Genomic DNA, 16,978 nt, shown 5'->3' with positions numbered 1-16,978 from the left:
GGCATATGTCAATTATCAAGAGTTAAGACTGCAAATCTAAGGCTTGTTACCACTGAATTAAATACATCAATCTTTTATTTTACTGTAAACTTAAAACACACACACACACACACACACACACACACACACACACACACACCTCAAGGGTGTCCAGTAGTTCTTTCACCATTGAAAAGAAGACATTTTCACCTGAAAGTCTTTCAAAACCAAACCCTGTTATCCATGGTGTTGTAGACGTGATTAACATCATCATAATCATGCTGAACCATAGGAAAGTAGTGGAGCAAACAGAATTGAAGCAGACAGTTAACCAGCATTTTGTTGATTTATTTAACTCATGACATGAATGCATATGGGATTCATATCTGATCAAAATCTGTTTTCTACAAATACAAAAAGAGCTTTTTAATATTTTTTTTTTTTTTTTTTACAAGAAATCCTTTAAAAGAAATCCGATTTTGTGTGCATTTGTTTTGAGCAGTCATTCTACATCTTGGCTGCTGCTTTCAGCCTCAGGTGCTGTGACGTCAGCGTCCACATCTTTAACAGGCTGCTGGAGGTGTGAAGGCTGTGGTTGAGACGCCTCCATCGGTTCCTCAGCTAGCTCTGGTTGAGGTGACGGTGTCCTCCCTGCTCTTGTCAACTCCTCCTGAAGACAACCAACATTTTGCTTACAGGGCAGAACTTTTTTGTACCACTTTTAGCCAATATTTTATTCAACTGTGGATTATAAAAATGAAGATGACTACATTCTTGATAATTTATTTGACATATTTTCAGACCAAAAGCCATTCAAACTATATATTTTGCAACCCTAAATATTATTTGATCATCCACATCCTCATTATGAATTACTTGAATAACTTTAAATCACATAAGGCCTTTATTTTTCTGAATTTCCCTGACCAGTAGATAGCCTGGCCTAAATGGTCAAATTCAGTAGTGTAGGTTTTCAGAGGTTTAATTGCCAATGAGCCATACACATTTATTTATTTATTTTTTAAAAGATTGTTTTTTGGGCATTTCTAGGCCTTTATTGACAGGACAGCTGAAGAAATGAAAGGGGAGAGAGAGGGGGGGAATGACATGCAGTAAAGGGCCGCAGTTCAGAATAGAACCCGGGCCCGAGGAGTAAACCTCTATATATGGGCGCCTGCTCTACCAACTGAGCCATCCGGGCGCCCGAGCCATACACATTTAACATACAAGTATGCATGGGCCTGTATACGATTCTGACGGTATGATAACCTTCAGCAAAAATATCAAAGCTTCACGGTATTGCGGTATTGTTATTACAGCTTTAAAATGTATTATTTTGTTTAATGTCTGTGTAAAAAAAGTTTTTTTCCCCATTAAACACAATGTATTTCATTTTAGAGCACACTGCAGACTGGCAGGGAGACGGATTACTAAACTGCAGTTTCTCTCCTTGACCACTCATAAACAACAGCTCATACCTTAGGAACGGTAGGACGGAAAATGTTGGCGGTTTTAAAACCGCGCTATACCTTGAAAACCATAACAGGCCCATGCCTACATGCAAGTAGGGCTGTGTATTAGCACGAATCTGGCGATACCATACGTATCACGATACACGGGTCACGATTCAGTATATTGCAATATATTTTGATACTGTGCGTAAGGCGATATATTGGGATTTTTTTTTTTTTAATTTCAGAAAAACTAATATTTAAAAAAAAGACATGATGTGCATAAAAGTCAAAGAAGTTTACTTTAGGTAAACAATTCAGTGCACAGAAAATCAAACATCCAAATCATTTTGGGATTGTGGTTCACAGGTTCTTAATGAGCTAATGTTTATATGCTTAAGTAGGCCAAAGGTCATAGCTACATGGTTAGCTTCTAGCAAAAAGTCAGGCACTGCTAGGCCCTGTTAGGCCCTGTTAGGCCCTGTTAGGCACTGCTAGGCACTGCTAGGTGAGGACACTAGTGGTGCGTCTCAGCATAGCCATCTAGCAGTAGGGGATTTGAATACAACATAAACCACTGTCTTACATGAATATTTTTGCACGTAAACTATAAAATATATAAATTTTTTTTTTTTTTTTTTAAAATCACACTTTTTTTGTAACTTTGTCTTACCTGGGAAACAGTGTCACCAGTTTCCTCCTGTACCACTGGACCAGACTCTTCTTGCTCCATTGGTTCCTCCTCATCTTTCATGATGGCTGGGTGTTGCTGATTTGGCTCTTCCAGTGCTGCAGTGGGAGACTCTTCCAGTTCCACAGTGGGAGACACTTCCAGTTCCACAGTGGGAGACTTTTCCAGGGCCACAGTGGGAGCCTTTTCCAGGGCCACAGTGGGAGCCTTTTCCAGGGCCACAGTGGGAGCCTCTTCCATTGCCACAGTGGGAGCCTCTTCTCTAACTGGGGCAGGAATTGGTTCCATCTGTATGATAAATGAGGAGGATATGACAACAACTTAGAAATAAATAAATAAATAGATAGTTGTACTTTTTTTGATACATTACTGTATACGTAGGTAAGAAGGGTCTGAACAGGAAACACTGAATAGCCAGCAGTGTTGGAAAGATAAGATGTTCACTTCTGTTGTACTAATCAACCCTTCAAGTTAATCATAATACCAATGTATTGAAAAACATTATGGTGAATGGCTGGGGAAAGTGTGCAGGCCTAATGAATCATGTTTGCATCTTCATCAGTTACCTCCTTCTCCACGACCGGCTCTACAGGTTTTGGTTCTGGTTTTTTATTTGCTTCCAGGACCAACATGATGGAGGCAGGTATGTGAGCTTGCTGTTAGACAAAAGTAAAACGGAGGCAGTTGGCACATAAGGAAATCTCCAGAGGAGTGAAGAATGTTTCGACTGTCAATGAGGTTTCTGCGTTTCAGTGGAAACAGTTCTTACCTGATGAGGTGTGAAGGAGAGGACGTGCTGTAGAAGAGGCTCTCTCATCTCCGGGCAGCGTTCAAACACGCTCGACAATTGCGCGGCCGGCAGCTGAAGCAGTACGCTGTATGACTGAGGCTTGGTCCTCTGGCAGCACTTGACAAAACCTTCCCACACCTTGGGGTACTTCCACACCTACAGGGAGGAAGAAAAAAAAAAAAAAAACAATGTTGTGAACATTTGTGACAAAGATTAGGAAGATTAATTCCAGGACATGGATGACTGCAGAAACAATGAGTATTTGGGCTGGAGTTTGGCGCTGACCTGCTTGACGATGAGGCGGGACAGGATGTTCATGACAAAGCCTCCCAGCCGGGGGTACATGGTGAGGGACTGGATGACGGTACGCATGAGCAGCATGGGGAGGGGACTCTGCTCCATCAGCTGCTGCATCACCACGGCCAGAACCTCAGACGTGTACACGTTCTTCTCCCCAAAGCACAGGTTGGTAGCTGTGGTACAGACACAGACACACAACACTTTCATTGCCACCTGTGGTACATATGCAACAGAGACTGTTCACAATTGACTGATGAAAAGGGTCATTTGGGCTCGACCGAGCACCATTTCATTTAGGTAAGGAGTCCTTTTTGTATGTAGCAACAAGCCTGTGGAACAGGTTGCCAGGAAATCTAAAAGATGGTCCGAAGTTTAGGAGGTTTTAAGCAGGCACTGAAAAAAAACCGGCTCAGATGCCAATCTTAGTATGTCTTTTTATTACTGTATTGTCTTGATGGATCTATTTAATATATGTATGGATGTGATGATTGATGTTTGATCTGCTGCTGCCACTGTCAAATATCAACAGTCTTTCTCCAGAACGGCACACTTCCCCCTTCAACGAACATCCAAAATAAACATGAGTTTTTGGCTTGAAGGCATCCGTGAACACAGACCTTTAATGATAGACTTCATATCACATTTGTTTGAGTCTATGTTGTGTAGGGCAATCAGCAGGTCTCCTGGGGTGAGAGGGGACACAGATGAACTTCCCTCACCTGAAAGACAACACGCAACAGTGAGAATACATCGGAGTCCTTCACCCAAAGTCAGCTTCCTCACAAGCAGCTAGTCAATACAAATAAAATGTAACATACCAGGAAATAAGAGAATGTTATTAATTATATTTAAAGCTAAAATGCTCCGTTTTCTACTAGCTAGAATAAAACGTAAATCAAGTATACACTGTTGGTAAAATGTGTGAGCAGCAGGGTTCTTTTTTCAAGATTGTTTTTTGGGCATTTCTAGGCCTTTATTGACAGGACAGCTGAAGACATGAAAGGGGAGAGAGAGAGAGAGGGGGGGGGGAATGACATGCAGCAAAGGGCCGCAGGTCGAAGCCGAACCGGCGGCCGCTGCGTCGAGGAGTAAACCTCTATATATGGGCGCCTGCTCTACCAGGTGAGCTACCCAGGTGCCCAGCAGCAGGGTTCTTAATGTAAAAAAATGAAGGAAGGAATGTAATGACATCCACCAGTGGATAAAAAAACGACTCTTACTGTGTTGAGTGCCCAACAGACGGTTGAACACCTCCTTCACTACAATCGGGTTGAGTTTGATCAGCTTGGGGAGAGCCTGGATGACTTCATTCTACATGAGACAAACAACCAAAGCATTAGGTGAAAGAATTCATTCTGGGAAATAACCAGGGCGCACTGACGTCAGTTCTATGCTGTATGCAGCGTGTTCAACATTACAAGAAGTGTAACGTGTTCCAAATCAGTTCACTAGACTATTGGGATGGATAACTTTTACCTTCTCGAGGCCATTTATGACTGGAATTAGGAAACGAACATCCGGCACTCGTTTGTGGTAAAGGTCTCGCACTCTCTCCACCAGCTCTGGAGACGGAGGCACTGAACGGAGGAAATGGATACAAATTAAAAACACACGTTGCATTTCGTAGACTTGTCTTCTATTGTGCCGTTGTTCCATGTTTGGCTGCATTCTGTGTTGATGGTCTTGTTGTTGATTACCTTTATCTGTCAAAATGTGCAGACAGCGGGTAACTAACGTCTCCGCTCCTTTAGGACAGTTTTCAACCAAGAGCAGCAGCTCAGGAGAGTTCATCCCCATTCCACGGATCTACAACAGGGGTGGGAAAAAAAACAAAGAAACTCGTCAATACTATTAGAAAACACAACTTAAGAAGAGGAGCATATGCTTAATTTAAAGAGCTCATATTATGCTCATTTTCAGGTTCATAATTGTATTTAGAGGTTGTACCAGAATAGGTTTACGTGGTTTAATTTTTCAAAAAAAAAACAAAACCACCATATTTTTGTCGTACTGCACATTGCTGCAGCTCCTCTTTTCACCCTGTGTGTTGAGCTCTCTGTTTTAGCTACAGAGTGAGACATCTCACTTCTGTTCCATCTTTGTTGGGAGTCGCACATGCGCAGTAGCTAGGTAAGGACTACTAGCCAGTCAGAAGCAGAGTATGAGGGCGTGCCCTGACAGTACCTAGGTAAGGACTACTAGCCAGTCAGAAGCAGAGTATGAGGGCGTGCCCTGACAGTAGCTAGGTAAGGACTACTAGCCAGTCAGAAGCAGAGTATGAGGGCGTGCCCTGACAGTAGCTAGGTAAGGACTACTAGCCAGTCAGAAGCAGAGTATGAGGGCGTGCCCTGACAGTACCTAGGTAAGGACTACTAGCCAGTCAGAAGCAGAGTATGAGGCCGTGCCATGCTAGCAGCTAAGCGAGCATCATAACATGTGTTCCAAAGTGACCACGTTTGTCTCTGAAGTAAAGGCTGGACTACAATAGAGCTGTTTGGAGCAGTTTGTGAACAGTGTTTTCTGTTGGAGATGGTAAGTCCCTTTGGGGTGGACTTTGGGCTTTTTCACTTTGTAAACCTATAACATGCACAAAAAAGATATATAACACAAAGGAAAGGGGAAAAGCCAAAAAGCATAATATGTGCGCTTTAAGTCAATTTTAGTTTTAGTTTCTTCCATCAGAGGAAGAGGTCATTCAATTTTGAATACGAACAGTTCTCTCACAAATTATAACCCTGCAGTTTTAACGTCACAGGTTTAAGACCTCAGCTGGGTTTTCTCAACCTCATTCTGTTTTCCTTGGTCTGAAACGCAGCAGGGAAGCTGCACTGCACCGTGCAGAGTTTGCTCTAGTTTACCTTCTCTTGTGGTCAAACCAGTCAAAAACACATGAGGTAACATATTTGTTTATACATATAGTCCAATAGTCCGACCTTTGCCCTCCATTGATTTTGTCATGCTAGGCTTTCCAGGCATACACACCTGCTGGCTACAAGGTACCTTTACCTCGTACCCACAGAACTTTGTGGTTTGGGGTCAATAGCCACTTTCCGACCGGAGGGATTTTTGAAGTTCCTAGAACATAACGTTCCTAGAACCCTTTTTTTCTCCTGTTCTGACTGGACACATTTGGGGATTATTAAGTCCCTCTGGCCGCAGTTCCTGTAACTCTTTCAGCTCCTACTTCAGGGCAGGGTCTTTTCCCTTTTCCGCATAGTGGTGGTTAGATGGCTGTGTTATAATAACAAAAGGTCAGTTCCTATGGCCACTTGGCCAGTGTGACTGCAAATGGGAAAATGGGGGAGAGTAGTTAGTAGAACTGTTTAGTAGTGGACTGTTCCTATAACTATCTTCCTGTAACTACTTGGTCGGAAAGAGGCTAATGTCTTTTTGGTTCTCGTCTTGGCACAATTAGTCAGTCTCACTTGAGTTTACATTTGAATATTTTCATCTTAGCAGCTTTAAACGTGCTTGGTAGTAACTCAAACAGCGGTTCAGTTTTTCCTGAGGACTTACAGGCTGCTCTATTGCTCGAAGCACGCTGCGCTTGATGTCTGCGATGGCCTCGGTGTAGACCGACGCCAGCTCGTGGACCAGCCGGTGGTTCAGAGGCAGCAGTGACAGGTAGAGGAAAAGACACTGTCTCACGGTCTCTTCAGTCCAGGGGGAAGCCACCTCTGTCTCAACACACACACACACACACACACACACACACACACACACACACACACACACACACACACACACACACACACACACACACACACACACACACACACACACACACACACACACACACACACACAGTGAGGCGACAGGAGAACGGGGAAGTTGCTACTTTGCATTGCTCCGGCTGGCAGGGAAAATTTCATCAAGTGTTTTTTCTTCCATGTGCAACACTGCTTCTAGTTGGCAGGATATTAGCAGTGGCATACATAGAGGCAGTGCAGCTGCACCGTGGCCTGACAGGGTCTGTGCATGGGCCTGCCACAGACGAGCTCTCTGCGAGTAAATTATGGCGGGGCTGCAACGCCCACATAGTGTGGGTTTGCCGTAACACACACCTTAGGGACAAAAACAGGTTGTCTTATTCACTGCATTTCATCTCAAACCATTTTCTAATCATGTCCTTGTGTACAAGAAATGGTGTTGTAAAAGCCTGACCAATAATTTTCAAGAGTAGTCTCAATGACTGAAAACACTTTGTCGCTGCTGCTAAATGCAGTTTTTAATGAATTGTGTCAACATAAATGTTTGCCATATGTGCATTTACCAGAAATTTGATGCTGCAAGAAAAGCAGTGAAAATCTGCTAACAGACCGACTCAGCAACTCCCCACTGAGGATGCTTAGTGTGTTACAGTAAATGCATTTAATAGTTGTAAGGTGCAGTGGTGATAAATAAGTGGAAAAACGTGTTACAGGTCAAAAGTGGTTGTGAAAACATGATGTAAGATACTTAAGGTGCAGTAGGTAAGCCTTCTAAAATTAACTTTCTGTCATATTTGCTGAAACTGACCCTATGTTCCAGTAGAACTACATGAAGCAGGTCATTTAAAAATAAATCCAGCTCCTCTGGCTCCACCTACAGCCTGTAGTGAGATAGGCAAAAATCCACAGCTCCCTGTGCAGATGCACCAATCAGGGCCAGGGGGGGTGTCTAACTGCGTGTCAATCACTGCTCATGCACACGCAGTCCTTCTCCCTTGTGGGGGGAGGGGCTTAGGAGACCGTTTTGGGCTTTAAGCAGAAAGGCGGGAGGGACTGAGAAGTTGTCGATGTTCAAATTTTTTGGCTAAGTCCTGGATCTTCACAATCCTACCTACAGCACCTTCAAGTGACAAGCAAGGTACTACTCGGATCACACTGAACGTATTCCAAACCTGTGTCTTTGTCAGCTCCAAAGAGCAGAGATGGAGGATTGGGGTGGACCAGAAGCTGCATGTAGTTCAGGGCAAACTTCTCAATGTAGTCCCTGAGCTGGTCTTTCTCGTACATACGCTTGAGAAAAGCCAAGGCAGTGGTCCGCACCTGAAAATAACACAGTCATTGAAAAAATATGACAACAAAAAAAAATAAAAAATAAGCAGCCGAGCAAACTGCGATAGTGTGAGTGACACGTGAACAGGATCTGGACAAGAACATGTCACCTTCTCTTTTTCATGTGAGCTGAGATCCAGAAGTACGTGCAGATACTGAAACTGCCTCGAGGGCCGCTTGACGATGAGCTCCTTCAGAGTCGTCATGCCCAAATACACCCGCGACTGAAACAGAAAGGTCACAACGAACCGCTGAGTGGACGCACAGGGAACTTGGCTCTATACGAGGAGCTGTGTCTTTACCGTGTCACTTACCTCGTCCTCACAGTAACGTCGGATTACGTCCAATGCTGACTCGGTTATAATGGGAGCCTCCAGTACTAGCTTGGTGAAAAGTCTGGAAGAGACAGAATAGGAAAAAACAAAACAAGATGGGATTCAGTTTTGGCTTATAACGGGCTCATTTTTGGCTTATGTTTTGCGCCACGGCATCAGCAAATAAACACAAATGAGCTGTGTTTGACCATTTTCGGGCATTAGAGAACACGACCAGTACACCATGCCTACTCTATACCTATTAGGGCTGAACCTTTTGGGGAGACGAATCTAATAATCTAATCCAGACATTGCGATTATAGCTAAAGTTCAATATTCACTGTGTAACATAAAAATGTCATGGAGCATAGTAACATGAGACATAATCAAAACTGGCTCTATATTCTTATACAAGGAAGATAACATAGATATGAATTGCCAGCAATAAGTGTTGCATGGGACATTAAACAGTCAAACACAGAACACTTATTACAAAAGCTCAAGTTATAATAAAAAAACAATTCCAATAAAAAATACCAGTACTTTCCAGTAAACTGAAATGTCTGATGTGATATGGCACCTTCTACCATCATGTTAAATAAAGTAATAACAAATAACTGAAAGATCCACTGAAAACAGGACATTTCTGTAAACAATCTGTGATACGCAACATTCATCTTGTGAAAAAAACAGTAAATACCATAATAAAAAGAGAAATAAAAAAAAAATGTTACACCAAACATTCAACTAAATCTTTCACAGTCGATTCATCACGGTCGTCACGATTGGCTAATCGCATTCTTTCAAAATCGCGATTTTGATTTGAAAACGATTGGTCGTTCAGCCCTAATGCCTTAGCATTAATAAGCGCTACAAAAACGCTGCAGACACGTGAGAACGATGAGTATTTGGTCTCACCCGTCCCTCTGCTCGGGTTTCTCCTGCAGGCCCGACAGCAGCGTGTAGAGACACTGGTCGTAGCTGTCCAGCAGCCCAGACGGCAGCTGGCTGAGGTAGGTGTTGTACTCTTGGTAGAGGAGAGAAAAGGCCAGGTCGCTCCGTGTCCTGATGTCCTCCAGAATAAATTCCAGCACCTCTTCTCTCATCATCCCTTCAAACTGGGTCACAAGCTTAGAGAGGAGCTTCACTCGGACCTGCCAAACAGACACACGTTCAGTGGGGTTATCCTCTAAAGACAGGCACTTGTTCTGTGCCCAATTAACCTCAAAAGTGCAACTCAATTATTATGAAGAAAAGGAGAAATGAACCACGGGGGTGACTGCTTACATGGGACATGCCACTTTGAGCAATCGCCTTCTCTGAATGCAGGATGCGTTTGACTGCTCTGGAGGTTAACGTTTCCATCTGGGTGTCCGATAAAGGCTGGACGACATCCGACAATCGGAACACTTTTTTTCTCCCCGTCGCCCCCATCATTCTGTTAACAGAACAAAAATCGTGCAGGGTAATAAGTCTGATATACACAAAAGGCGCAGCATACATTACTGCTGCCATCTTTGTGTTGGAGCCAGAACTCACTTGGTTTGTGCCGTAGGCAGGATGGGTTCAGGAAGCCTCTTGACTGTTGCGGGAGCCTCTGGAGCCTTTTCTTTCTCGTAGCCTCCCACCACAGAGATGGCTTGTCCCACCAGCGCCGAGGCTTTGCGCTTGATGAGCGGGTCTTTAGCATCGGAGTCCTCATTGTTGCCTTCGTCTTTGCCTGCGTCGCCTTCTCTGGCTTTGCACTGCTCGAGTCCTAAGACAGCAGGTTTGTAATTAGAGACCCCCAACAGCTACAGTTTGTGGCTCATACCAATATTAATAGTAAAAATAACACAAAAAAAAAAAACAATCTGATAACAATATTATAGCAAACATATCCTTTCACCCAGCCAAGAATCGACAATTTACACTTTGTTTTTTCCCCCACATTGAACGTGATTAATCGTCTCATTGAAAGCCTTGTTTCCACCAAGCAGCCCAGCTATTTTTTAAGATGATTTTTCTGGCCTTTTTTTTTATTATTAGTACAGATAGAGTTGAGACAGAGAAGGGGAGAGAGAGAGGGGATGACATGCAACAAAGCCGCAGGTCGGTTTTGAACCCGGGCCGCTGCCAAAGCCTACATGGAGCGCACACTCTACCAGGTGAGCTAAAGGTTGCCCCTAGAACGGTTATCTCCGTGTTTACATTGTCAAAAGGTACCAATAGAACTCCTACATTCCATCCTGTTTCCATTTGCACTCTGTTGAGATACATGGCCCACTTAACGATTCTAAAAGGTTGAGCTAGAAATACTGCAGTCCGTGACGTTCCTCTGCATCCATAAAAACCAAAACCATATTTTCCTTCTCGATAGCTGAACTTGGGTATCGGACGATACTGGGTACATATCTGATACTAGTGTGTAAAAAAAAGAAAAAGTAATACATTAGTATTTCACAGCTGTGAACTACTAACCCTGTGTGGATGTGCTGTGATTGCTATCAGTGTTGTATGGCCTGGCTCAGGTCAAACTTTTTGTAAAATCATGAGCAATACATACAGAGAATGAATGCCAGAGAACTTTTATTGTCTAGTTTGACAGTCAGTCATAATGTAAAAAGTACTTTAAAGTAGGGTTTTTTTCCAGGGCCAAATGACTTGGTTTCGGATTGGTGCGTAGACTTGTGTACTCGATACCAGCATTTAAACCAGAATGGAAGCCGGAAGGCATTCCCGATACTGGTATTGAAACAACGGTAAAAAAGGTTGTTTAGCACGTTTCTCAGCACATGGCTGTGCACGGCTATTACCATCCAGTAAGAACATCCAAACAAAGAACAGATCTAGTGATCATGTCCATATGGGTTACGTATGGTTCTAAAAATAAAAAAAAAGGTACTATACTGAAAGTGGTTGATGGAAACGTGGCTTAACTCAGCAAGAAAGCAATAAAACACAAAATGCCCAAATGTATGGGCCTTCCCGTGCTGGATGTCTTTGTCTCTAACCTGGACCGATCCCAGCTGCGGTCATCTGCGTGGCCATCAACCTGGCCAGATGTTTAATCTGCGCGTCAGTGCCTGCTGACTCAACAGGTGTGTACGTGGCCTGGAAGGATGCCGGCATGACATCCGGCAGATACACCATGCTGATGAGCACCTAAACACCAGAGAGAAACATGAGCTGAACTGCCACACAATAAGGCTTAAAAGAAGAAAAATAAACTTAAAAAAAAATAAAAAAAATAAAAAAGGCCACAGTGCTCACCAGGTTGGCTACGTTGTCAGGGGAGAGCAGCGGGCGCAGGAACTCAGCTGTGAGGTCGATGGCTGACTGTGCTGCTGGAACAGCAGCTGGTTTAGGGGCCGAGAGAGGGGCTGGCTCCTCTTTGTCCTCATCGTCTTCCATCAGGGTGGGCTCTGAACGCAAAGAAACTTAACATCAAAAACACTGGGTGTTGAAGATGAATCTGCAGGCGTTTGTGTCCAACTCTTTCAGTATTACATCATTTCCATCATGCTTGGTTGACTCGATTTAAAGATTTTTGTCAAACAGTCACCATGACAGACATGCCACACTGATTCTACAGGTAAATGGTATTCTTTAAAGCAGTAAAGGTCTAAAAAAAAAATACAGAAATGTATAGTTGTGTGCAGAATAAGACAGAGCTACAATATGTTTTGCAGCCCTCAAAACCTGCAATGCCACCTAATATTTCCCATTCATTTCTATACTTCTCACACCAGTGCAGCAAACTGTCTAATGATCTATTAAATCAGAATGTCTGTGACTGCTATCACCTGTCGTCACTCACCCAGCTTGACCTTTTTCCCCTCTGTGTATTCTTCATGGCGTGGCCTTTTGCGCTGCTCGCGGGGTGCAGGCGTAGAGCGTGTTATTTCACTCTGGGGCATTCCCAGGTCCAGCAGCAGAGTGCTAATTTGAACCTGGAACTCCAGGCTGCAGGGATGCTTGAGGACGGCCACCAAGTGCAGCTTCAGATTCTTTCGCACGCTGCTGACCTGAGACTTGGCCAGAGTGGGTGGCAGGTTCGCTAAAAAGGTTTGAGTGTACAGGAAAGAGCCCATTTAGTGTGATACTACGTACAGTCAAATGATGCGTCGAGCACAATGATTTGCACTACAAAAAGATAAAACACAAAAGATGTTGGTCTAAATTTATCAATTTGTTTTGTATCAACATCAGGCTTGCCTCAGGTGAACATGACGCAACACTGGCTCAGAAGCACTCACCGTGCAACGTCTCATACGCCTGCACCACCTCTGACATGAACATTGGCCTCTGGCGGGCGATAGTGGCCAGGGAGCCAAGGGTTGTGGTGAGGTTGATGCTGGAAATGGCCGGATGGACCATGAACTTCAGCAGCTTCTCCAGTGCAGCCTTTCCCTCCTCGCACAAAACATCTGTTCAAGAAATCAAGATGAGCGAGCGTTAATGGACTGGACTAAAAACAAACGTTAACACATTCTGTCCTCAGAAGAATTCTAATATCCGTACCGTAGCGAATGTACGAGTGGTCTCTGGGAACTTTGCCCAGGCTGATGTCACCCTCCTGGCGCTTGGGAACGTCCGAGTCCGACGTCCGCGGTGACAGGGTGATGATTAATGATTCGGTGAACTTGATGGCGTGAGTGCGAACGCCGTCATTTTCAGAGTCCAGCAAGGCCAGAACATCCCCTTTCATCTGTGTGACCAGATCCCAGCATGCCTCCTGCCTCTCCGATACTGCCTTGGATCGCACCAACCACTGGCAAGGAAGAGACAGAAGTAGAGGGTTTGAAAACACAACGGATATTGGTAGTAGTAACTGGATTTTAATGTATATTCCTCTGAAAAAAACAAAACAGACTGTCTACATCAAGAACTACAGCATTTCCTCTTTGGGCTACATCACACAATCTGTACTGTAAATGAGAATATTTCATAAATGAGGCCTGGATTTACCTGCAGAGAAACTTTGTACAGTTGGGTGAGCGTGAGGATGGCTTTCTTCACCACGTTCACACTTTCGTCCCTCAGCAACATGTTCAGATTGGCGATCAGTCTGAGAAGGAGCTCATTGTCCCTTTTACTGGAAAACACAGAAAAGAAAAAGACTGAAGAAACCGGAAAACCACTTTTGTTTCACAAATGTGAAATTGACAGCCACGGGACAGGAAGACTTGTCCGTCTAATAACTCACCATGCTTCCTCTATGAAGCCAATGACAAATTTTCTCACTTCGATAGACTTGTCAGTCTGAAAGGCGATCAACTCCTACAGGACGAACAGGCCAATAGAAGAAGAATTATGAATCAAAGTTTTAGTTTACTTTTACTACCACGCTGATAAAGCTCTTCTGCACAATGTGCCATTGTACACTAAATACAGCTTGTGTATTCAAATAGCTTTATTTCAGGTCAAACAACAGTTAGATAAGAGAGCTGTATACAGGTTTACTCACATCCAAGAAATTGTCAAGAAGAGAAGGATCCTTGTTAATGATGAGCTCCTGGACCTGAAAATGATAGAAGTTCATTGATTCAGTATTGTCCTCCACTGACTCACTGCTTCATAGGGTTGTGGTTTGCCTCATATCCCAGCATACACTGGGGCAGAAAGCAGGGGAACATCCAGGACAGGGTGCAGTACATTGCAATTCAGAGTAGCCAATCCAATGGTTGGAAAACTTGTGTTTAGGGAAAACACAGTAATTTGCTCAGATGTGCAACCAATTTTGCATTAAAAGGTCCTATAACATGCTGCTTTTTGGAGCCTTACAGGCAGCCAACCCTCACCTTAACACTAACATAACTTCTTTGACATAACCATTACGGCCCTGCCTGAAAGGCGACGTTGGGGGCTAGAAACACCAAACACCGCACGGTGGGAGGAGCTGTGTGTGTGTGTGTGTGTGTGTGTGTGTGTGAGCGAGACACAAGTGACAGAGAGACGGAGGAGAGCAGGGAGAGGAAATGCAGGTGAACGTGTTTTAAATAGCGGTAAAAAAAATTCATAACGAAACGCAATGTGCAGCGGCCGGTGTTGATAGTGAGGCGCACCGCCACACATTAGTCTATGTGTGGGAAACACTGCCAGGGCTCGGTTTACACCTATCATCATTTCTAGCCATTAGGGGACCATAGGCAGGCTGGGGGAACTCATATTAATATCATAAAGTGAAATTGTCATGCCATGGGACCTTTAAAATAAGGCTAACATTATTATGAAACTGCTTTTTATCTATTTATTTTTTGGATATCACAACAGTGAAAACCTGATTTAATAAACAGACTACAAACCTGTTTGAGCACTGTTAGCTTTTCATCTGTGGCTATCAGCGCAGCCTGGTTCAGAAGTTCCACCACCTGCGGTAGGGAAACAGAAAAGGAAACTGAATCAACTTTTCCTTATATAAGCATTTATTTAAATACATGGAAATCACTACATGACTGCACACTACATGAAAATAGTTGTCCGGCTGCACCCTAACCAAAAACGTACTAATTCTCTTATTGTGCACATGTAAAGTGTTAAGAGTTGCTTTCAAACATTTCTGCTCAATACTAATTACTGAGATTCGCTGTAACAGTTTATTGGACAGTTCCCACTTACTTAATCATCTTAATAACTAACCCTTTCCACTTATTATTTTTGATAGTGGGCCCTGTGTATGTGCACCCACTACAAGGTAATAACATTAGTGCCAAATGTAAGGAAGAAACAAAGTTAATTAGCAGAGCAAAGTGAGTTTTGGTAACAGATGTTATTGGCCAATGCCTCAGTTCAACCTAGCATAGAAACTAAATGAGGTTAATCAGCAGATCCATACATCACCATCATAGAGACTGCAACTTCATTCACTAGAGGACCAATTTTGTGTGTGTGTGTGTGTGTGTATATGTATGTATATATACATACACACACACACACACACACACACATACATATATATCTCTTTATTTTGAAGTTGAACATGACACTTTTATTGTGTTGCTAGTTTGCCAGTTGCTAGAACAAAATACAATTTTCCATGAATATGCTTGATGAGCCAGATATAAGTGACGCAGTAAACATATTCGTGGTCTGATATATCGGTTCACCCCTAAACAATCCCAGCCTACATCGTTAATGGTATTACTGCGTTATTAGGATGTAAAAAGCTTACCCTTTCACTGGTGGTCATATCGACGACATGGGGAGTTTGAGTGTCCCCCTCCTCTGAAGAAAACTCCATGGTGTTGCTCTGCTTCCCTCACTATGTGGACAACATGGTCTCCAAAAGCCTGTTAAACACCGCAACCTGTGTAACACATAAATGAGGAAGGTATTTGACGCTATGGGATTAATTAATATGACGTTTAGAGTGTGCTAGCAGGGATGAGGTTAGCGTACTTCACCTACTGCGCATACCAACTGACTTCATATTTGTACCCCATTAAATACTAAAATACATTAGACTATATACACCATTAATAACATGGCTTTAACGATAAGTGTCACAATAAAACGTACTTTGTTCTAATGCAGCGCGCTAGCCCCATGCTAACCGTATTGCTAACCCTGCGAGCTGTTTTAACATGGATATGGGATAGTTAACATTTACTTACCACTAAACAGACTCCTTTACAAACTCTTTACGTAGCACCAGTAATTAAACGTGACTATTGTGACAGACTTAATAATGTAGCTAGTAGCTTTTACATATCCAATTTTCACGTTCAACAGCTCTGGGAAGCTGCCATGTTTAATTGAAAAAGCGGTGTTGCTCTTCTTCTACTGCTCGTGAACGCGCACCAGTAGGCTACAGAAGCAGCGCCACCTGCTGGACACATGAGCGCCTGCCCGCGGTTTCAAAAACAAGTTGGGTCTAGTAGGCCTATTTTGTTACATGCATATAATACGTTTTCAATTGTAGGTATATTGTAAAAAAATATGTCGTTAAAAGCGATAAATATGCCGTGAGTGGTATAATCTGTCAATTATTTGTTTGGGCCAGGTTTGGGTTTGGGCACCTCTGCCAAAGACCCCTCATCAGCACCAAACTTAAAGGTCCTATGACATGCTGCTTTTTGGATGCTTTTATATAGGCTTTAGTGGTCCCCTAATACTGTATCTGAAGTCTCTTTTATATAGACCTTAGTGGTCCCCTAATACTGTATCTGAAGTCTCTTTTATATAGGCCTCAGTGGTCCCCTAATACTGTATCTGAAGTCTCTTTTATATAGGCCTTAGTGGTCCCCTAATACTGTATCTGAAGTCTCTTTTATATAGGCCTTAGTGGTCCCCCTAATACTGTATCTGAAGTCTCTTTTATATAGGCCTTAGTGGTCCCCCTAATACTGTATCTGAAGTCTCTTTTATATAGGCCTTAGTGGTCCCCTAATACTGTATCTGAAGTCTCTTTTATATAGGCCTTAGTGGTCCCC

General features: G+C 43.2%; 1 protein-coding gene across 1 annotated transcript; it reads right to left on the bottom strand.

Annotated features, from left to right (window-relative positions):
* Positions 1-311: 311 nt before the first annotated feature.
* Positions 312-16,326, bottom strand: sympk (symplekin). The gene is made up of 27 exons (XM_078263112.1): positions 16,160-16,326; positions 15,718-15,852; positions 14,852-14,917; positions 14,014-14,067; positions 13,753-13,826; positions 13,515-13,641; positions 13,068-13,317; positions 12,803-12,973; positions 12,364-12,603; positions 11,817-11,968; positions 11,558-11,708; positions 10,104-10,320; positions 9,852-10,002; positions 9,483-9,718; positions 8,565-8,646; positions 8,361-8,474; positions 8,094-8,241; positions 6,728-6,888; positions 4,909-5,017; positions 4,688-4,788; positions 4,432-4,522; positions 3,829-3,930; positions 3,197-3,384; positions 2,891-3,067; positions 2,688-2,777; positions 2,104-2,409; positions 312-649 (listed from the first exon to the last, which is right to left on the bottom strand). The coding sequence occupies exons 2-27, from the start codon at positions 15,784-15,786 to the stop codon at positions 482-484; spliced, it is 3,795 nt and encodes a 1,264-aa protein (XP_078119238.1). The 5' UTR covers positions 15,787-15,852; positions 16,160-16,326; the 3' UTR covers positions 312-481.
* Between the last annotated feature and the right edge of the window lie 652 nt (positions 16,327-16,978).

This window comes from Sander vitreus, chromosome 11 (genome assembly GCF_031162955.1).
Source record: "Sander vitreus isolate 19-12246 chromosome 11, sanVit1, whole genome shotgun sequence".
Taxonomy (NCBI): Eukaryota; Metazoa; Chordata; class Actinopteri; order Perciformes; family Percidae; genus Sander; species Sander vitreus.
The sequence above is the reverse complement of the archived record's forward strand: the minus strand, read 5'-3'. Positions and strand labels throughout refer to the sequence as shown.

What these genes read in the sequence shown, in the direction of transcription:
- sympk (XM_078263112.1), bottom strand. Translation starts at nt 15,786, where the DNA reads ATGGAGTTTTCTTCAGAGGAGGGGGACACTCAAACTCCCCATGTCGTC. An exon ending in ATATGACCACCAGTGAAAGG is followed by an intron (nt 14,918 to 15,717) that starts GTAAGCTTTTTA and finishes TCCCTACCGCAG; the next exon opens with GTGGTGGAACTTCTGAACCA. An exon ending in TATGAAGTCTATCATTAAAG is followed by an intron (nt 3,385 to 3,828) that starts GTCTGTGTTCAC and finishes TCTGTACCACAG; the next exon opens with CTACCAACCTGTGCTTTGGG.